Source organism: Pezoporus flaviventris, unplaced genomic scaffold (assembly GCF_033815535.1).
Source record: "Pezoporus flaviventris isolate CSIRO_AGI_PZ_B2104156 unplaced genomic scaffold, CSIRO_AGI_Pfla_v1 ptg000013l, whole genome shotgun sequence".
In the NCBI taxonomy this organism is placed as follows: domain Eukaryota; kingdom Metazoa; phylum Chordata; class Aves; order Psittaciformes; family Psittacidae; genus Pezoporus; species Pezoporus flaviventris.
Genome location: NW_026892561.1, coordinates 8,158,028 through 8,180,926, shown reverse-complemented (window position 1 = coordinate 8,180,926; position 22,899 = coordinate 8,158,028). Strand labels below are relative to the sequence as shown.

The 22,899-nt window shown below is 41.6% G+C and overlaps 1 protein-coding gene across 8 annotated transcripts in view; it reads left to right on the top strand.

Moving 5' to 3' along the window:
* ST3GAL3 (ST3 beta-galactoside alpha-2,3-sialyltransferase 3) overlaps window positions 1–22,899 on the top strand; it is a 188,195-nt gene that overhangs the window by 109,263 nt on the left and 56,033 nt on the right. For all 8 annotated transcript variants that reach the window (XM_061451466.1, XM_061451467.1, XM_061451472.1 and 5 more), the window contains 2 exons: window positions 5,451–5,545; window positions 19,419–19,482. In XM_061451466.1, coding sequence (XP_061307450.1) covers window positions 5,451–5,545; window positions 19,419–19,482 — 159 coding nt within the window. The remainder of the gene's footprint in view (window positions 1–5,450; window positions 5,546–19,418; window positions 19,483–22,899) is intronic.

Below are 22,899 nucleotides of genomic sequence, written 5' to 3'. Positions count from 1 at the left end.
GTTTGCTAAGATCAACTTAATTTTTGGCCTGATCTCTATGTTAAGGTAGATTTTCTTCTTGCAGCCATCTGTGGTTTGGCTCCTTTGTTTGCTGATTTAGGAAAAGAAATATTTTTGTTATAGGATGGGGTTAATCCTTATTAATGTGGTTTCTTCAATTTTTCAGCTGCTTGAGGAATCTTTGAGCTGCTTGGATTTTTGACAGAGGATTAATGTCAATGAGAAATGTGAAATCAGGGCATCACAAACCTCCTCACTCCTTATGCTATCATACCATGCTGCTCCCCAGAGAAAGGGAGGCAAGGGAGAGAACATACGTCTAAGTCTTAACTAGGGAAAAAAGAAAAGGTTGTTTTGGGTTTTCTCTCCATGTTTTTATAAATGCTGCTCTCAGAGCTAATTATTCAGTGCTAGAGTGCTTTGGCCATTTTATTGACAAAATCGGTAGATTTTGTGCCTTGTGTCTAACCATGGATGCTTTTGAGCATAAGCAAACACAAGAAAGGAGTCACACCAGAACAAATAAGTCATTCTTGAGGGGGGAGGGTTGGTGGGTTTTTTTTATGCCCTTTTAGAACTGTGATGTGCAGGTTATGTACAATATTGGGCTCCAGCACCATCTGGGTTTTTTCCTTCAGCTTCCAGTTTTCCATTGCTGCTGATTCTCCCTAAGAATGAAATAAATGGGCAGGGTGGCTTAAAAGGGGAGGGAAGGGGAAATGGGGAGGAAATACCTGAGAAATAAGCCCACAGTGGAGCTTAGTGGCTGCCAATCTGCCTTTACTTAATGTCATAATTTGTAGAAACATGATGCTGCATCTCCTCTACTCTTTCAGGGACTTGGCCTTATCTTCCTCCTCCTTATTAAAGCTAAAGACTATCAATCAGTTTATTTTGCTTTCTTTCTGGTCAGGTATATTCTCTTCTACGCATTTATGTATTAATTGCTTGGAAAGCAGCAGGTAGGAGTAAGGAGCATATTCCAGTCAAGATTTAAATGTCTGAAATTGTTCAATAATGAATAGTGGAGGCACTAATCTAGAATTTGCAAGATACTGTGGGAAGTTAGTGCTGCTGATGTTGAATGCCTCAGCACATGTCAAAGAGGGGTAGCTGTGAATGGATCTTTGTATCAAGAGCAGAATGGAAATGGTTAGAAAACTTGGCTGAGAAGCTTCTGTTCAGCCTTCCAGGTAGAAATGGTTTGGGGTCACAAATCTTACTTACTGTGGAGAAAATAACTGGAAACATAATTTTTTGTTGTGTATGCTGGAATCCCGTAGGCACAAATATCTGTCTACTTCCTTGTCCACATAGATTCCTGTTAAAGAATAGTTTTCTGGCAGTGCGCTTCCTTTCGCAGTGTGCAGTGACAAATTGTGTTAGAGATTTTACTAATGTCTTTGTATAAGGAACACACACTTGAGAGCTGGGAGACATCTAGACTGTAATTTGTAATGAATATATCCAGCGTTTAGTCTGTTTAGATGTATTTTGTTGTTTTATCAGAGTTGCCATTCAAACTAGAGATCTAAATGCTTGGCATTTCTCTCCCAAATCATGCAGCATGTGCCACAGCCACCCAAATTTCTCATCTTTTCAAGGCTGTCATGTGCTATGAGGTTGCATTATGTCTGTTCTGGAATTTGGGGTGTTGTAGAGAGGAAAAGCCTAAAATTTAAGTCTGAAGAATCAAAACTCTCCTTTGATGTGCTGTTTGGACATAGAGCACAAGCCTATTTCAGGTCTGCAGCTGTGGTTGTAGGTGGAGCTAACCTGCCCTTAGGAAGCCACGACAGATGACTTGGATAAAGTGCAGCATCATGTATGCAAGCTGCTCAGTGGATACAAAATTTAACATCATTCAGAAACATTTACTTTTTCTGTTTGACAAACTCCCACATATTCCTTGGAATGTATTTTAGGTGCTCTGCAGAAAGCATTCCCATGGCCTGTTTGAGGCATATCCTGGTATGTCCTGAAGGACCCTAGAATATGCCAGATGGGCTTCATAGCCAAGGCAGAGCAGCCATGCTCCTGGAGAGGTCTGGCAGACAGTATTTCCCTGTCACTGCTGGACATCGGTTCTGCCCGCTCTGATTTATTGAGGTGGCAAAGTGCTTTTCATAGATCATGCATAAGCTTACGGCATTCATGATTTCTTAACATTTCCCAAATGGAATTACCTTCAAGATTTATGGGAGCTAAATATCCTCTAATTTGCTCCTTTTTTCCCCATATGGATATAATATTTCCCCCAAAACTGTTCCTCCCCCCTCTTAAATGAAGCAGAAGTATGAATCAAAAATCAGTTTCCTTACCTGTGTGTACATTAGCGTTAAATATAACAATAGGTGGTCCAAGGCTATATTGTGTTCTTTGCTAAAAAAAAAATCCTTAAGTTTACTTGTAGTAAATACAGTAAAAAGGCCAATGGTCACTTCACCCCTCTTTTTGGACATCACTTTGGTCCCCTGGTCATCAGATGCAGAAGGGACACCACAGAGCATGAGATCAGTCCTGCTAGTGCTTCACGTGATCTGGGGGACTCCAGGGAGTCCCAGGAGGATCTGACTTTCCTTCTAGTTTAACCAGGCACATTGTGAGGGGGAATCTGCGTTAGGGACAGACACTGCATATTCCATAGGACAATAAACTAGCTTATTCTGCTGTCTGACTTGCAAACAGGAGAGTTAATTGCATCTATAAATAATACCAACTTCTGAGTTGAGTTAGGCCTCACCTTACAGCGTGTACCACCTTTCTCATGCTCTTTGAAAAGGTGAACTGTCTACATTTTTTTATTTACATTGCACTACTTTGTAGCAGTATTGTAGGGAATCTTCTTGATTCTTGAGAGGAGAATGAAACTTGTTCATATATGTATTTTCTGATCCAAGTTCTTCCTGAAGACCACATGTCACAGCAGCAACCAGAGCAGCTTTGTGACCTAACAAACCAGCCCAAAGGTGCTGGTCACCGCCAGGCCTTACAATCATTCTTCACTGCAGCTGCTGCTTAGGGAGAAAGGGGAATGTTCTGTGGGGCCTGGCTTCTGGCCTGTGCTATTATTTCAAGTGGTAGCTGTAAAGGAAGAGCTGTGAACATCTGTGCTGTAGCCATTCAGGTTATAAAAGCTCTTGCACTGTAGGAGAATCCTTCAAAGATTCCTCATATTGATTCTGGAAGAAGGTGGAGATAAGTCATAGAATCATAGAATAGTTAGGGTTGGAAAGGACCCTGAGATCATCAAGTTCCTACCCCCCTGCCATGGGCAGGAACACCTCACACTAAACCATATCACCCAAGGCTCTGTCCAGCCTGGCCTTGAACACCGCCAGGGATGGAGCATTCACAACCTCCCTGGTCAACCTATTCCAGTGCTTCATCACCCTTACAGTAAAGAACTTCCTCCTTATATCTAATCTAAACTTCCCGTGTTTAAGTTTTAACCCCTTGTCCTATCACTACAGTCCCTAATGAAGGGTCCCTCCTCAGCATCCCTATAGGACCCCTTCAGATACTGGAAGGCTGCTATGACATCTCTGCGCAGCCTTCTCTTCTCCAGGCTGAACAGCCCCAACTTTCTCAGCCTGTCTTCATACAGGAGGTGCTCCAGTCCCCTGATCATCCTTGTGGCCCTCCTTGGAGACCCCTGAGTATAACAAAATGCTTATACTTAAGTGCAGCAAGGTGCTTGAAAAAATGCTGAACAAATTTGTCAGGTTATTGAAGTTTTTAGGATATTTTCAGACTATTATTGTATCCTGGGGTTGGTTGGTTTGTTGTTTGTTTTGGTTTTAAATAGACCTTCAGGTATTGGTGGTTTTACTTAAGATCGTCAGGAGCTCAAATATATTTAACGCATCTTTCCCACTTTTTCCCAGGCAAATCTACATAGATCCTTTAGTATCCTCAGCTCTGGAAAACATTTCTTTCCTTCTGGATCAGCTATGTAATCTGTTCATCCTGCCCTTACAGTTATAGATTATCTTATTAAAGATTGCATGAGTGGATGTGAAGTGCTATGCATGGCTGGCTTTGAGTCTTCTTATTCTGTTAAATACCGTTGGTCTTTCTTTCCCCTCCCAAGCTCTGATTTACTGGGCATCTGTGATAGAACTATACTTCAAGCAGTTTGTAATTTGGAATTTATTCCATCCTTTCGTCACTGTGCTGCTGTCTGAAATTGTTGCTCTGTACTTGGCTGTGGCGTAGTGCAGGTGAGTTTATCTTAAATCAGGTAGTTCAAGTCCAAAAGTTATCTGATTGCAGTACCATGGAGTTGCACACTCAGTGCAAAAACAGCCTCGAGGGAGGGTTAAATCAATGCATTACGTCTATCCTGTTATAGTACCTAGGTTAGTCAGGCTGTCCTTATTTTAGACACCTGTACCTTGCACTTGCAGTGTGGTTGTAGTGGAGATGTACTCTCTGGCTCTGAACATGCAGTAAGTACATTCCTTTCTTCATTTTCATAGCACAGTGTGATTGATTTTGATCCAGAGCATCCCTCCTACTGTTTTGATATGATTGAATGAACATAGTATTAGCATATTTTCTAGCAATGATCTTCATACTCGAAAATGATTCCATGTGAAAGTTGATATTTTTGCAGTTTCTCTTGTGAATCATTTCCTTCTATCTGGCCACTGTACTAATTGTTTCTAGAACAGACACATTTTTAGTAGCTGCTGTGTTTGTCTGTTGAGGGTGTAATTAGGATAATGTATTCTCATAATGACATGGTTAAGAAGGACTATTTCTCTTCCTTTGTAAGTGATTTTGGATAAATCACAACTGTTTGGTTTGGCAAGGACCTCTCTTGAGTCATTTATATGATAATGAATGCAGAAGAAAACACCTACATCTGTACTGAATTTCCCTTCTCTGTAAACTGAGTGCTGCATCATGATCTCCTGAAATGTTTCCTTTCTTGCGTGTGTTACAGTGACTGCTCTGTGTGTGCATGATTGAGGCAGAAGCAGCCATGAGAGCAGATAACCCCAGCCTTGCTCTCCACATGCATTCACACCTGCACAGAGCAGCACACATGTATGTAATCAACAATATAAAGGCAACTCCACACCCCTTCCTCAGATATTCTTATAGACAGCACATAAATTGGCTCGTTCTCACAAATCTGAAAGTTAAATGGCCTAAAGTCTGGTTGCAATTTACAACTTACTGTATCTAAATTAATAGCCAGACAATAGTGGAGAAGTTCTAAGTTGTTGAGTGGAAGTGATTGCCAGGCTCACAACTTGAGTGATTTGGGTATTCTCATGGCACAAATCCTGACAGATTTCTTGAGTAAAAGTAAAATCCTTCATATTTTTGCCAATGAGAATGTAGAATCAGCACTTAGGAATGGATTCTCTCAACCTCCCTACAGAAATTTATCGTTTATACTTCGGGAGTTAATTTCTCTCTCATTTTGGTTTTCTCAGGTTCTCGAAGCCGGCACCAATGTTCTTGGATGATTCCTTCAGGAAATGGGCTCGTATCAGGGACTTTGTACCCCCCTTTGGAATTAAAGGACAAGGTATGAGAAAACTGTGAAGTTGTTGGAAAAGAAGGTAGTTTTGCAGATACTTGCCCCATCTTGTTCTTCCATTTTGAAAGTACAGGTGGTCCCTTTGGCTTGGGTTTTTTCTCCTATTTGAGAGAAATATTGTACATGTAGCTCTCAGAAACACAGAAGGGTTTTCGCAGCTGGAACATAGACCTCAGAGGCTGGTCTTAGGGGTGATGATTACATGGGGAGAATCAGTGCAACAATGGTAATTTAGGCCTACCACCATATTCTGGCAGAAGCATTTTGACTCTGACTGCTGTAGCATCTTTGCTGACTGTAACAGAAAGTCCAAACTGATTTAAAGTACTGTTAAATCAGTAATTCTCTAAAAAAGAGGAAGGACTCCTCTTCCTGAGTGTTGGAGCCTTAGGTTTGACCACTGATACAAACCTTCATTTTTTTTTTTTTTATAGCATTTGGTCATGTAATTATTTTATAGTTGTGCTATTTGTTGACTTGTATAACAAATAGGAAAAATCTGTTCAGATGCTTTGATGATGACTTGTAATATGCCCTGTCCTCTGGGGACTGGACATGTCTGAAGTGTGGCAGCAAGGTCTGTGTCTCAAGTATGCCATGGGGAGAGCATGAGTGGTGCTGGTAGTGATGAGGTGGGAGCCAGTAGACCACCCAGCAGAAGATATGTTTTGCAGGTGCTACCAGTGGCCTCTCTGAGTGAGTGTAGTGGTGGAGGAGAAGGCTTATGTTCACTGCAGTGAACTGCTGCAGACTTCCTGAAGTCTGATATATTTATTGAAAAGTGCTCATGGCATTGCATCAACCTCCAAGGTTTTTTTCCCAGTGACACATTCAAGATTACAGATGGCCCCCATGGGAATTTAAATACCTGCTAGAGAAAGAACTGCAGCCACAGTAGGCTTGGGTCTGTATCTCTCCCTGGAAGCAGGTGTTGTCAGAACAATCTCTGATCAAATCAAAGGATCTACTGACAAATTTCTCTTGGCTTGCATCAATTCCCTTCTTTGTTTTGTGTATGTCCTTTCCTTGTCCAGTCAGTCTTTCGCAGCTCAATAGGCAACTAATTGCTGTCCTCTAAATCAGCCAGCAGTTTGCAACAGGGAAATAACAGTGGCAGCACAAGTGGAAGGCTGTGTTGGCCATAGCTGGGCTTGTGCCCTTCTAGGAGACACGCAAGGTGTACAAAGCTAGGGCAAGCTGCCTGACCAACGTGGAGGTGGGAGTTGCAGATTAAAGATGATGTAAGCTAGACCTAATAAAAATCGTTCTGTTAAACTGAATCCAAATGGAGAAATTCACCGAAAAAGGGGATGACGGAATGGCTCTGGCAGCCTTCTCCCTGGGTTTGGTGCCAGCTTGTATCACCACCGCAATGTTATGTAAATCTGATGTTTTGTATTGGATTTCCTCAGTTAAAAAGAGAAATGAGAAATTGCCATTATTTAAATGGCTGTGAGCTGAAGCCATGGGATGGAAACCGTTGAATGGGTTATTTTTTTTAATGCCCTCCTGGGACTGAATTTTGTGCCAAGTTTAAGTCTGGAGCAAGTTCTGTGTGTGGGAGGGTTGAATTATAAATCTCTGTAGCCCAGGATTTCTAATGGCTGTGCTGACAGGCTGTGAGTCCTAGTGATGCGAATGGTGCCCTTTCATGTTACACATCACTTGGAATTCTTGCATCAGTCTTTTCTGGCTGTCCCACGGGATGCATTCGGGCTCAGCTGAGTGATTGGATGATGGGATCAGCACCTCATTAGGGCTTTCAGTCAGGGCAATCTAATGATATCCAAACAACTGATCCAGGCAGGCAGCATGGAGCTCAGTCACGTGCTGGTGCGAGATGAAGACTATCAGAGCTGAGATGTGCATGGGAAAAAGAGTAGTCAGGGTGGCTGAGAAAGTGTAGCGAGATGCCTGTGTTGAAACAGATGGGGCAGAAGTTCTTCTTTGTGCATTATGAAGCCCCGTGACACCATCAGCTGGGATTTCTGACGTGCATCATACTGGGAAAGGCGGTCGGTGTTTATAGATACTGACTGCAGCTGGGTTGGTAATAGGAAGATTACCCTGAGAACTGCAGTGAATATCACCCAGTGTTTTTGAGACACTGTGATCTAGTCCAAGTGCAAGATGGACTTTTTTTTCTTTTTGTGTGTGTGTGAAATAGAGCTAAAAGATGAGCTCACTTTCAGTAATGATGCATGTTCCAAGAAACTTCTAGAAACTTATCTGTGGTAGCTTGAAAATGCTAAAGTTATGAAATCAAGAATTTCTTGAGAGCTCAGAGGCTAATACACCATTTCTGCTTTCCTAGTTAAAGTTTCTCTCTGTTTTTCAGACTTTCAGATAATTTTTCCTTTGCTTTGTCTCTGAAAAAAAATGAGATAAATCCTTTTTCATCCATCATTTGCTGTTTACTGGTCCAAGAAAGAAAATTTCAAGATTGCAATCTTTAGGGGAAAGCAGCTTTTGAGGAGCATTGTCTACTGAGCTGCACTAATTTGGAGTAACACGTCTGTATAAATTACATGTAAAAGAGTAGAAGTGGCTCAGAAATTTTCAGGGCAGGTCTACTGCTGTTTAAAGGTGATCATACCGAGGAGAAGGCAGTGCGCTGATCGTTTTGACGCAGTTCATCAGGGATCTTCATGTTCTTCAAAAATAATGTGATTGTAAAGACAGTTATTCCATCTTCAGATGCTTAAAAGTACTCAATATAACATAGAAAGCTTAACAATGTTTCTTTATAAAAGAATGATTGCTACTTTTGTCCACTGGTCATTTTCTGGTTTGGCCATTAGCCCATGCTGTGGGGTTTGATGACCAGCGTCCTCCACTCTCTCCAAGAGCATTTGCGTGTAAAAGCCCTCAAGGTGAATATGGTTCTGAACATGAAAGTTTTTATAGACTTTGCCCGACACGATGGTGGTTCTGAAACAGACTATTGCTGTAGGAATAACGCACATCTCATAACAGATTGAAAACTGCTGTTATCATTAGTTAACCACCTTAGTGATTACTTGTCTGCTAAAGAAGCGCAGGAATAAGCATGTGGTGACCCTACTACTTTATGAGCAGGACTCTCTGAGATGAGGCACATACTGGGAAGTCTTTTACAAATTCTTTTTGAACAGTGGTCTCTTAGTAACCTCTACAAGGTATTAGAAATAGATGAAGACTGCACTTACTTTAAAAAATGAGATTGTTAGTGCCTCTTTGAGCTTGCTGTCTCCTCTCCTACTATGTGACTTGACAGAATCTGGAAATGGGTTGTGCCACTGTGAGCACTTGGAAATGATAACTCCATCTCTATTAATAAATAAAATGGCTATCCTCTGGTCCTTAAGGCAATTGAGCTCATTGTTCAAACAGGTTCACTCCCTGCCCGCCCCCTCCAAGAGGGTGGCTATATCCAAGCTTCCTATCAAGAAAGGTCACTGGCCTGAATTAGCTTGTGACCTTATGAATGCGTGAGAATTATTGAGGGGAGGATATTTGGCCCTGCTGAAAACCATCAGGGACTGTGCTAATGTTTTAATAGTGCAGGTTCATGTAGAAGAGTGTGGGCCTATGCCCTGCTGCTGATTTGTTTATTAGTGTGTATGTAGCCAGAGCAGGGGGATGTCATTCAGGAACACAATGAAATTAGTCAACCTTAAGTTGTTGAGAAGACCAAACTGTAACAGAAAGTTGGAACTCCAAAAGCTACAAATGTCAAGATGTCCTGTGGGGGACAGCTCAGGCTGCCAAGTACCCTCCTATGTCCCAGGCTATTGTTTCGGCATTAACTGGGATGTTGGAGTGCCTCTCACATTTCACCATTTGTGAGGGTCTAATTTGCTTGTAGGAATTCTTCTCCCCCAGCACCCACCAGGCCTACTCCTGCAGCTTTTACACTTCAGATCAAGGAGACTGCAGCAATCTCAGGCTCTTGAATGAGTTGCATGAAGATTGTTTCCTTTTTATTGAAATTGAAATGTCTTCTTTTGTATTTGCACCCTTTTATAGCAGTGTTTCTATCAGTGTAACTTATGGAGGTATGAATATGCACATGTTGTACATATTGTTGCAGAGATTGTCTAGCATGTGCACTGCTTTTAGGGTTAAATTTGTCAATGAATAAGAAATGGAAAAATTGTTTATAGCATTACTGAGATTATTAATCCCAGAGGGCCTCCTCCCTGAATTTACCTCTGTAGCTATAGCAAAAGGAAAGAGTTATTAGGAGAAGGACAACAAACAAGACTGGAGAAATACCTGACTATTAATAGAATTTCTCAGTATATGTGGCTTAAAGAATATAAAAGGCTTTTCTAAGGAAAAGTAGCTAGTATCTGGCATCCTCTCTGTGTGATGAGGATGGGAGAGTTGAGTTGCTGCAGCTTTTTTTGAACTTAAGTGAAAACATATGGCACAGCATACACAAAAAAACTGAACAGACATGATCATGTAATATCTATTCCATGCAGTTAGTCAGTCATTGTGTCATTGCTTAGCAGTAATTATAGGTCTTCACTTCTATCTTTGTTCCTTTCAGATTGTTTTAAGCAGAGAGGCCCTGAATCAGTTTGTTATCAATTGTGATATTCATTTCTTAGGGAGTGACTCTCTTATCACCATCTTAAAATTTGCCTCTCACCAGGAATCTAGGAAGCAATTTGTCCCCTGTGGTGATACGAGAATATAAAGAACCATCTCTGGAATGTGTTCAAAAACTGTATAGATGAGGTCTTTAGTGACATGGTTTAGTGGTGGACTTGGCAGTGCTGGGGTAAAGGTTGGACTTGATGATCTTAAAGGTCTTTTCCAACCTAGTTGATTCTATGATTCTGTGTTTAAGTGCTACAGTTTTATCAAACGTAGTATGTACATACTGGCCAGGAGACTTCATCTTTTCATCTGATACAAGAGGGGCATCTGGAAGTGGTGACACATTTGATGACAAAGAAATCAAGTCTTTGCCCAGAGCACCAATGCTAATAGATGCATTGTGCAATGGTTAATTGTGCTTGTACTTGGTTTTATTTGGATGTTTTCTTTTGTGTTAGTGCTTCTGGGAAGAACCGTGGTTCAGTGCTGCTTAACAGTGGTTTCATTAGTCTCATGGGGAAAAGGTCATTCATCTTCAGAGAAAATGTTGAATTTTCAGGCGTGCAAAAGTTGGCATATCAAAATGTTATCAGGAAAAAAATCTCTTTTCAAGTGTGTTTTTCTTGCATAGCTTTTTCTTCCACATAAACTTTCTTGGCATGAGTAATGCTTTATCTCTGAGAAAACATAGTCACTCAGACATCACAATGGAGATTTACAGCTGACTCAAAGAAAAACTATCAGAAAAGTAAGGCTTTTCCAACCTCTTCTTCCAGCCCTTTATAGAGGCTGGAGTATCACATGCAGACACCTTCACTACATTTGACTGGGCGTGCTTGATCATGAAGTGTCTCTTTTCTGCTTTTAATTCTCCAACCTTGTCTTTATTGTGTTAATTGTACTGTGTTGTACAGATGGTTTTCCTACTGTGAGCATTTTTTGTTACTCTTTTTGTGTTCTTCCTTTAACAAACAAGCAAGCACAAGCATGTATAGCCTTTAGTTCTGCTCAGAGTAGGTATTAATACAAGATTGTTGTTTCTTCTTGAGTTTGAGGCAGATTTTTGAACTAGTTTCCACTAGAATTTTACATTTGACCAAAATTGGTAATAGTTACCATTATTACATGGGAATATAGCTATAAAAATGTGGCTGTTTCCCCAGGGAATCTAGCTGATGTTATAGCCTCAAGAAATTAAATGAGAGGTTTGAAGGGAAAAAAAAATCAGAAGTTTCAGAAGAGGTAGAGGATCGGCTTTTCGTTACTGAATAAAGCCTCTAATGTCTAAAGGGAAGTTATTGTGAATTTTGAAGTTAAATCAACTCTCACTCTTGAGCTCTCTTGATGAAAGTACAATCCTCCGATGCAGTCCCTTATTTCAGTCAAAATTGATGCTTTGCTGTTGAATGTGCTTAAAGAACAGTCTTCCTCCCAACCCACTGAAAAGGGAAAGGTGCCCTAAGGAGATCTCAAACCCCAAGTCTGCAGTTAATTGGGTGACTTCATATTGGAGTTCTTCCCAGAAGTGTCGAAGTGCAGTTGAAACATGAATATTATTCCTCTTACCTCCTAGAGAGAAGAGCAGGTCTTCTCTGGCTGTCATGATTTGAAGTGCACATCTTAATGCTCCTGCAAGGGTCAGAATTAAAAATCACTGTAGTAGTTACTGAGGTTTTTGGCCTTGAAGACAGCGCTTGGATATCTGTGAAGTGGCATCAAAAATGCAGAAACAAGGGTAAGAACAGCCCTCCGTAACAACTGTGTTTATGCTTCTGCTTGTCTTTGAACAGCACATTGTGAATCTTTCAAGGACCATTTTCATTTGGCGTGAATTAGCCTGTTTCTACAGGCTTTATTGCTTCCTGCGCATCAAACTTAAGTTTGGATCAAAATGGTTAATGCATGGCTGATGCAAAACGTTGCCCATTTTTTAGAGTAATTGATTTTTTAAATTGATGTTCCAACTTTCCAAGCCATGGGATTATGTTGGGAACTAAGCTTGTATTCTGGAAAAACAAACTCTTTGGTTGTGAAGAAAAGCTTGGGAAAAAAAATCCCTGAAGGCTCCAAAACTACGATGTAAATGAAGTGTCCAATTGTTACGTATTTTATTTGTATCTTGTTATAAAAAAAGGCCTAAAGAGCTTTCTGGAGCTTATATTTAACACATGCCAGGTTTCCCTAAGATTGTTAGGGAGGTACCACGCATCTTCAGTTTTCCTGTTTTGTTCTTCTGTGTTTTGTATCTATGCAACACCATATGCCTCTTGCTTTAATACCATTAAAAGTCATCAGTGGAAGTATTGGGATATTGGAAGTAGTGTCAGTTTTAAGTAGTAAGGTGTATCTCAAGTAAACTGCCCAAATCTGGTACGGCTAATAACCTCAAGAAACCATTCTCTTGTGTTTACACACAAATGTGATTTGGGGACAAATTCCTGCAGTTTGTTGTTAACTGTCCTTGAGAGCCAGTTCATGTGTTTGCAGTTGTTTCTAAGGTCTGGAAGTCTTTGTGGCTGCTTTCTCCTGCAGAGACCTCTTAAGCTTAGCTGGTCAATAACAGAAAATGGTGCAGGGAGTTTCAGACTCATTTTGATGCCTGCTGTACTCAGTGAATTCCCACCTTCACTAAGATACAATAGTGTGTGTCTAGGCTGGACATGTTCCTTCTGGGAGAGAGATGGAGAACAGAATATGTGGTGGGACTTGCGTCCATGTGCTTGTGCTGGGCAGTAAATCCTTCCATGAAAGATCACTACTAAGCTTCCGCATGGAGTGGGATCTTAAGGAAGAAAATGCTGAAGAAGAAACTTTACACAGAGGTGAACTTCTGGGTAGTGTAAAAAAACCCAAAATAATTATGCGCTGGGTTTGTGCTTGCAGCTTGTTTGTAAATATTGCAATTTGTTTAACCCACAGCAATGTGTTTAGCTTACTCGCCCCCCAAACCTGACACACACGTGGAATTCTGTTATCGTGGGACAGGCACCCGTATGCAGATGAGACTGGAATGCTTCAGGGATGTTGATCAACCTCACTCTAGTCAGTGTGTTCCCAAAAGTTAAAGCTGATGCCCAGTGCGCTGCTAAAAGAAGTTCTAGCTAGAGAGACTGAAGCAGCGCACTGTTTCTTTACCCTAATGCATGGTATTGAAATCCTTGCTGCTGGCAATAAGGGTATGTAGACTTTCTGATTTTTGAGAAAGATGGCTGGTATGGACAACTTGAAAAATGTTGACCTCTTGGCCACTCAAGAGTGCATGATCAGCCCAATTTCCCTACTTTCAAGGCAGGCAGAAGGTACACCCTGTGAGATGCCTGCAGTAAGCCCTGTGGAGTGGAAAGGTCTCTAGGTCTCCCATGTCTTTTTAATGATACAAGCAAAAAGCTTATATGTTAGAAACAACAGTGTGAAGTGTTGTTGACATTTACAGTGAAGGTCTCCACTCCTCCACATAAATAACAGAAAAAAGCTAGAACTGGGAGTTACACTGGTTCTCACTGTGTGGTCAGTGCCTGCTTAATTTCTAACTATTTACTTTTAGTTTTTCTAAATGTCTGAAAATTTCAGGGTCAACCTGAAGTCAAGACGTACTTGTGTTCAGAGAAATCATGCAGGCCTGAGCTGCTTTTGAATCTTCTGATGTTGTAAGGCAAAGCTGATAGGATATGTTATGATAACTCAGGATTCTTAGATAAATGTAGTCAACTCCTCTGGATGGGAGGAAATGTGGAGAGGCTTCTTGCTTTGTTTGTATAGTAATAGTGTGTGCATAGCGGTTGATAGATGAATGGGTTAAATAATCTCCCACTCTCCCCAGTAACCTAAATTCTCCATGACAGGGAAGAAAAATAAACTATGGCTGCAGAAAACTGCAGTAGATTGCTTGCCCTGGTGATGTGTTCATTGTTTACTAATGGGAGAAAGTGAGGGTGAAAATGCAGGATATTGATGTTCATTTCCATTGATTTATCATTAAAGTATGGTAGGAGAACCATGTAAAGACCATGTAAGCTAGAGAGCTATCTGAAGATTGAAACCTTTGCAGAGGGCTTATGTAGGAGTCAAAGACCTTATTCTCTTCCTAATTATCATTTACTGAAGGGCACTTACTTGCCTTATGACCTTCAGTAATTTTTATTCTCTCAGTGTATAAAGACATTTACTGCTTTCAGAAATGAGAGGAATAGGTGAAGGACCTGAGAGGGTGACTTCAGGTATATGCATATATGTTTATATATGTGTATATATATTACTTTACAGCCTTTGACTTGAAGGAGCTGTATAAAAGCCATATATTTTTACTGTTGGCATAAGTTCACTTGCCTAATATTTCAACTAGAATTAAACAGCACAAACATTCCTCCCTATACAAAACATATGTATGTATACTATATTCTTATGCTCTTATGCCTACCATGTGGATGGTTTCAGGTGAGCAGAGCCACTGCATTACAATTTTCTCTCTTTGAGAGAAATTGAGCTATTTGAGCTAAGAGGAAATAATGGACTGCCAGGGAGCTGCTGCTGAGATGTGTGCCACTACAGGACAGCTAACATCCGCAGCCCCAGGGATGGCAGCACTGCCCTTGCTATTTAAATATCAGTGTTTGACTACACACTGGAGGAAGGATTCAGTATTGATAACATCTGCCTTGAATCTTGTGAGGATGAACAGGAGGAACAGTACAGAGGAAGCAACACTGCTGTTGGGCTTACTCAGCGTTCAAGTGGTTACCAAAACTGTGGCTGCTGCAAGGCTGTTGGATGATCGGCTCGAGACAAGTTTGGTGTTTGAATGCAGTTTTCAGTGGGAAGTTTGTATTTCATAAAACATGCAACTAATTTGTACCTGCTGGGCTGCCTGTTTGGCAGCTGGGAAGAGGCCAAAGATTAAATGCTTTTCAAAGATGAATTCACTTTTTATCCATACTGTTAGGGGAGGAGAGTGACAGGGAAGAAGTGCGTGGTTTTGTCCAAGCTGTTCTGTTCCTGCCTGTTCAGTATATCTGAAGGATCTCTTGGAGGATGCAAGATAGCCATGGTACAGTGCTGCCAGCTCTCCTTGTCCAGGGTAAATATGATGTAAAGCTGATGGATCTGTGGGAGCTGCTTCTGTGCCAGCAGTGAAATGAATAGCAGGTAAAAAGTTCTCCTTGGTTTGAGCTGACCTGCCGTGGAGACCTGGAGGTCTCTGCACCGTGCTCTCCATGATTCATGTTTCCGGGCATATAGTGCTGAGACATGTCTGCTGGGCTGATTTGCTGGGGTTCTGTGCTCAACCAAAGCAGCTGAAACTTTTCTAGCCTGGAAATGGCCCTCAAAGAATTAAAAGACCTGTTTGAATGGGGATTTGTCTGAGCTAATGAATCCTGTTACACCTGAACTGGCTGTATGCCTGGCCCTGGAAGCAGGAGGCGAGTGCATGCATACCTGCTGCTTGTAACAGGAAGGATTTTTTTCCTTTGTAGTACTTGGAACATGTACTCTCAGGTCCCTCCTTGCCCCTCTTTGCACATGTATACAAGGCAGAGCACACCCACCACTATGTGTTTTTCCCATTTGCCGAGCAAGGAAGGAGTTGTGCCTGGGCTAGCATTGTGTTTGTACCATGCTGTGGTTTCTTCACAACATGGATAAACCATCTGAAAGAAGAAAAAAAAAAAAAATCAAAACAAATTGTTTGCATAGTTGTTGCCCTAATAAAACAATCCTTCTTTTGCGTGTGAGTTCATGTTAAAGGCAGGGCTGTATGCAGCTGGTGCCTTAAAATAATAGAACAAAAAAACCCAAAATAAAATCTATAGATGAATGGAGAGAAGCTGGGAGTTATCAGGAACAAAGTGTACTCCCCTAAAACACTGATCTTGGGTTGCTCTGTTTTGTTCTTTGCTGTGTTCAGTGCACGTAGGTCCCAGTCACAAGCTTAAGAATATGCCTACCCCAGAGAAACTTGCTGCCCTGGTGCCAGTTGTTCCCACTGCTGTCCTACCCCACTGGAGGGGTTCTGTGGCCAATGTGCAGCATACCAGGTCTGCTGCTGATGTGCAGATGTGCTACTAACTCAGGTAATGGTTTAATGTGAGTTGTTTAGAAGTTTAGCATCAATGTGTACAACATCAAAATTAGTTTAGTAGCCACTGTCCTGTAAAACAGTTTGAATCTGCCCAGAAGCTACTGCATGAAGGTAAAATGTGTCAGTTATTGCCTAGGTCATGGGGATAGCAATGATATTGTGCATATACTGGTGCAGTGACTCTGCTCTTGAAGGCTTGGTTTTTCTTTTATCCTTCCAAAACTTGCTTTCACTCATTGACAAATCAGTATTCAGCCAGTGGCTATACACAAAGTCTGTTACTTGAAACAGGAAAGAATTGTTCTTTATAGCATATGTAACATACTTGCACTTGTTATTATCACTCAGTACATAGGTATATGAGGCAGACTATGCTTATTACCCTTTCAATTTCTCACCTGAAGAAAACATGCTCCATCAATTTACTTTACAGAATCCACCTGCTTTCCTGGTGCCTGGCTATCTTTAGTCATAACCTAGAGATAAACACTACTTTGTGTCCTGCAGGTTGCTATCTGTGATAATAGTCTTTGCAGCAGTGATTTCAAGTGAAATCCCTCCACCTTGACCCAGCTGTGGTAAAAGATACTGCCAGTGGTTCCCTATTGCAGGTATTTTCATCATCTTGTGAAAGATTGCAGATCAGCCACAGCAGCATCTGCTGACCCCTCAGATCTTGCCCCAAGAAGGTACAGAAGCTCCTTCTGGAGGAAGTCTTGTCTTTCCATCACTGGTGCCAGTGAGCTAGGTGCCAAATGCAAGTGCTCACCTCAGCAGCAGCATAGTGTCCATTTTCTGGTATAGTTCCAGCTCAGTCAAAAAGGACCTAGTGCCTCTCCTCTGCCCAGGCCATTAGCTTTTCCTGTTAGTGCTTGTGGCTCCTGCTTCTGACTTCCAATGAGGGTGCTAGACTAGACAAAGTAGCACAGACAGCATCTGTGACACCTTAATTCCTGCTGTCAGTCAACACTTGGCAGTGCGGTACTTTGTCTTTTATTGAGCTTCTTTCGCAGTTTTGAATGATAACACTGATTTATGCAACTTTCAAACCTCTTGGATGCCATGTGTCATTGGACTGTGGGGGCTGCTGAAGAGATACCTCCCATTTGGCCATTCATACTCTGTACTGAATGTCCTGTTTTGTTTGTGTTTTCCCTCTGGATGATGGGAATGGGAAGCATCCTCATCTCAAATGCTGTCATATCCAGTCGTATTTCATTTCTGAAGCATTCACTGGTGCATTCACTGTGAAGGCATTACTAAATACGTGGCAAGAAAACCAGAATTATTTGAGTGCATTACACAACTGTATTCCTTTAATGTACTTTTTAATATAGTATAATGGATGACCTCCAGGGTGTTAACTTGTGGGTGGTAGAGCAAACCTGGCATAAGAAAAGCTTGGGAGATGGGAGGTTGCAGCCCTTGACATGCAGTCCTTAGATCTCTTTCCTAAGAGTGTGGGAAGACAACCACAGTAATGTAGACTGTCCAGCAAAAGTCAAGGTATGAGATAGGCCAAGGAGAGGACTGTGGCATAGTGCCATTAGAGGTCACAACAACCTACTACTGTTGCAGCAGACTTAGGGAAATAGCATTCCTGCTGGAGAGGGAACCTGCTGCCAATGCATCAAAAGAAATTCTTCAGATGAAGGAAAATTAAACAAAACCACTATTTTGTTAGCCAAGTAAGTTGCTTTTGCCTTACAAATTGCCTCTTTCCTTACTTTAGTCCAAAATATGATCTTCTGAAAGTAATCACATTTCCCAGCTTGTAATATTTGGCAGGGGCTGCCAGTAATGCCATGTCAAAAACTTCCCCAAATCTCAAAGTAACCATCTAGTTCAAAGCTGTTTGGCACACGGACTGCCTTGAGCTCATGTGTTCATCGATATCCTTGTCCTGTACTTTTTGCAGAGGGCCATACATAATAAACAAGAACAGAACTCTTTATTTGAAAGGGACTCTCCAAACTGTGCTCATTACAGTAAGTAGCGTCTATCAGGAAGACTATTTAAGTTCACTGTAAGCAATCACTTGATGTCTGTCTTCTCAATGTTCCTGTGTCATAACTGAAGCTCAGAAAAGCCGTATTCAAAATCAGGAATGGGAAGTGATTGAAAGTCCGTGTGGATCCAGGAGGGTTCCAGGCTCAAAAAAGAGAATGCCTAAGGGTTGCCAGATATATAGAAGCTATAGCTGACACATTAAATCCCTGATGTGAAAATAATTTAGTAGTAAAAGACAATTTCAGGGAAATATTATGTCTATTTGCATTATTCTTGTGCTTCTCTTAGTCATCTGCTTAAGGCCACAGTTAGAGTCAGGATCTGGAGACAGATGGACTTCTTGTCAGACCAAGTACATTCTGAATTTACTGGTGCATTTGTAAATCCAGGCTAGGCAAAGCATTGCTGCTTCTTGGCCCTGGTCGTAAAGGAGTTTGGATCTTTATGGGATAGGGAGGTGGAAAAATCAGGGACAAAGGACAAAATCTAAAAGGAAGCAGACTCAAAAATTTCCAGTCGATAGAATTATTTATGTCTAATCATTGTGCTTCTACAATTTAATATATTTAATTTGTGTGTGTGTCTGCGCTTGCATAACTTACACCATCTGGCTGCTGCAGTGTTCATGGGGTATCAGAGTAGCTGTAGTTCAATGGGCATTTCTTTAAGCAGTTGTGATGATTTAATTGGATCCTGCCATGAAGAAAGGCAGACTGAGGAACTGAACCTAAACTAAAAGTAACCCAGGAAGATAAAAAGCATCAGCTTTAACCTGGTTCTGTTCCTGCATCCAGTTCACTGCCCAATGGCATAAAAGCTTGTCTGAAAGCAACCATTGACAGTGATACTGTTTTTTTCATGTCTGAATTGTTTGTGAAAATGCAGTCTCATGGAAGTGCATATTAAACCACTGCCTTAAACTGTACTATGTTTGTTTCCTGTCATACTTTTTGTGCAAGGTATTTGCTCGCTGCATCAGAATTTGGCACATAACACGTTTGAGCAGTTGCAGCCAGCATATGAAAGTCAGAGAAAATGGGAATATGCAAGTTGAAGTGTACATTCCTAATGTGGACTTTATTTCAGTTCCTCCAAGTTACAGCTTCAGATGCTTTACATCACTTTGGTTTTCATTTCCATTAAAAGCAAGAACTTGTTCCTAATGTCTCCTTCCTTTCTCCCCAGATAATCTGATCAAAGCCATCCTGTCAGCAACCAAAGATTACCGTCTAACTCCAGCTCTTGACAGGTAAGATGAGACCTTCTAATGTAGGAGGAAAAGTGATTATTTTCCACATGTCCTAAATAATTTTTACTAGATATTTTTGCCAGAAATTATTGCCAATAAATTTGGCGGTGCTTTGGAGGTACATCAGGAGCTGGAAACTGAGTCTTCTTTACAGTAAATCTGTAAACTCTAGAGACCTCTGTTAAGCCAAACATGAGTAGAAAAAAGCATGTACCTTTTGATTATTTCTAAATCTTTTGTTTCATATGGTGTTACAATACATCCTCTTGACCCTTTTTCAAATAAGTAAATAACAGGTTTCAATAAACACAGCATTCTCTGTCAGCCTTTCTGACAAAGCAAGAGGATTACAAGAAACTCTTAGAGGGAAAGAAGGGACTGGCTGGTTTTAACAATGTTCTTCACTAATACCTTGCGCTTAAAGCAGGAATGTGTGATTACGTTGACCAAGCCTATGCCAGGATGCAACAGCAGTCTTCTGAGTTGTGTGGTATTTGAATTGACGTCTTTAGAAGAGACTCCTTTGATTCTTCAGTCCTATTGTAGACATTATTTCTGAAGCTCACTGGCAGGTTCACAATCAGCTTCCCAATGATAGTCTTTCCTATCCTTGCTTTTCTGTCATCCCTTCCCTTTGCCTTGCAGTTTTGGTTTAGAGCCACTTCCTGGATTAGAGGTAGTTTCTTTCAGACGCTGTCAAAGTTTTCTACTGGATCATGATCTCTTTCCAAAGTCCTGCCACTATTTCTTTCCAAACAGTTGTACTTCTCTGAACCCGGGTTAACAACACAGTTCCTGCTTTCTAAACACACCGGGTTTATTTTTTGCCCCAGCTCCCCCTCTGCCCATTTTTCTGTGACAAAATTAATAAGCTTTTCCAGCCTTTCCATATACTATAGCTCTCTGCATCTCTCATGTTGATTGTAGAGCTTGCCTGCTGTAGTTAGAGTTGGGAGTTACTCTCTATGTGAAAGTTTATTAATAGTGTTTTGCAGTCTGTGTGCTAATTTAGGTTGCTTTGAAGTTTGCCTTGCCTCACAGCAATGCCAGATAGGGTTAGCCTTCAGAGTTTGCATTAATTCGAGAAATGATGTCCAGGAGGCAAAATCATTTTACAAATTACCTTCTCAGAGATTTTGCGCGCAACTGAGTCTCACCCATCTGGGGTTTATTGTGGCTCTGGTTGGAGAGTTAAGATTTTAATCTGTTGAAAAATCCACATATAGACTCATTCAGAAGGTTGCTCATGGGAAATTAGTTTAATGACAGAGGGCAGGTAGAAGATTGTTGCAGAGAATGTTAATGTAATTGTGACCCATACAGCTCACCTGTTCTTTCATGAGTGGAATGTTTGGGTGGTTTTAAAAGTAATTTCTCAGGAGGTTGTGAAACACAGCCACTCTCGCATGAGCTATTCACTTTGGTTTTACATTCTTTATAATGGTTTTGGTGCAGAGGTACGAGCACTCAAGCTTTCATGAGACATATACAAAGTCCCCTAGATATCAAATAGGAAAAAGACCTAAGCAACAGACTTGAAATGTGTTTCTATAGCGTTGCAGTAACAAGGTTTGATGGTGTGTAAACGCACAAATATCTTGCAGAAGTACTGTTTTCTTGGGAATTTTTGTGATAAATGCAAAGCAGTGGATGTTGGTTGTGTAGTACACGTGTCTCACAGTCAGGTACTACCCAGAGCCCTTCCAAGTGAGCAGGTCTTAGGAAAGGTAAAAATTTAAGCTCATGTGGGAGAAAGGGACTAGAAAGACTTGGGATAGCAAGCCACAAAGTGAGATCATAAAGCAGTAGGTGGATGAAGTTGCAAGAGTGGGGTTATTACAAGGGAGCTTGGGTACTGCAGGAGGTGTTAAGGTTACAACAGAGCTGCTCTTGGAAACCTGCTTAGTGAGTAGGGCATAGCTGAAAACGACTTGGGTATTCTCCCAGCCTTGATCGTCAATGAGTTACAGTGCTGGCAGCAATGGTTATCTGCCATTTTGGATTCCGGAAGAGCTGATAAAGCAGACTAATGAGGGAGAGTTAGCTGCTTTCTCCTCTCAAACTCAAAGCAGAGCCCAGCAGTTCCTCTCCGTGGCAGCATCAGTGTGCTGGGAGCAGGGCCTTAAGGTTTGGCTCACTCCCTTACTGCTCACTAATCAAGGAGAAAGTCCAGACCTCTCCCCTTTGCTCACCACCCTGGGGCAAATGGAGAGGGCCTGACTTAAGGGACCTTTACAAGTCCCTTCCAACCTAAACCATTCTGTGACTAAGGGCTGAAAAAATGTCTTACTGTTGAGTTACGTAAGAGATGCAGCTAAAGTCTGTGAGATACAAGGGGTCAGACTTAGGGGAACTTGTGAACCCTTCTGCTTGCAGGCTCTCAGAAGTCTAATGGGCTAATTCTAGCAGTAGGGAAGAAGCTTCACCTTCTCTTCAGGATGGAGTTACACCAATATTTTCTCTGGGGCAAAGCCAGTCTAAGAAGCTGTATTTGCTGCTACTCTCAGACTGTAGCTCGCTACCATCTCCTTGTGCTGCTGCTATTGTTCAAAGAAGAGCTTTAAAGTGGGTCACTGAAACAATTCTGGTTCAAAAGTTTTTTTCTTAATCCAGGTCATTCCAGTGACCTCATTGACAGAGCTCTCCTCCCACTGAAGAGTTGCACTGGCACAGCTCTGTGACCGCAGCTCAAGAGGCAGAGGGATGGGGATGGGTGGGGAGGGTGAGTACTGCTGAGCCCACTGAAACAAGTGTTCACGTAACTGTACACTGAATTCAGCTTTCCCTGGGGAAGGGTGGGAGAGGCAGGAGAGGTGAGGTCAGAGCAGTGCTTGAGAGGACAGGAAGGAAAAAGGGGATTAGAGTTGTGTGGTGGATGATCTACACCAACCCTTTGGTCTTGTCCCCACCCAACCTTCTCCATTTCTGTTCTCCTTCACAAAGCTGTTCCTTGAGATGTTACCTTCACTTGCTTCCCATAAGCCCTGGAAATGAACTTTGTTTGATTATCCCTGTATTAGAAGGGCATCTTGATGCACCTTCCCTAACACAATGTACCGACATGGTGCTGAAATGAGGTAAACGCAATCCTTCCGGGTACGTGTATACATTTCATCATCCCAAAACAGCTTTGCCAACTCACTCCAACTAATCCCTCCATTGTGAGTAGAGTTGTGTTAATAACTAGGAGCAGCTGGAGGGCATGTGAACAAATGCCCTCACGCCTGTAACGTAGTATAAGTGATGTCATGCTTTCTTAGTTTTCTTCATGACTCCTTACTGTGGCCCCTTTGTGTTGAATTGTTTATAGTAACCCGCTCCTCCTCCAAGGCAGGAGGCAGGTAAAGCTGCAGTTGTGATTGTGAGGGTAGTTGCAACTTAGCTCTGGGCTTTTCTGCAAAAGATTGGAGATCGAAG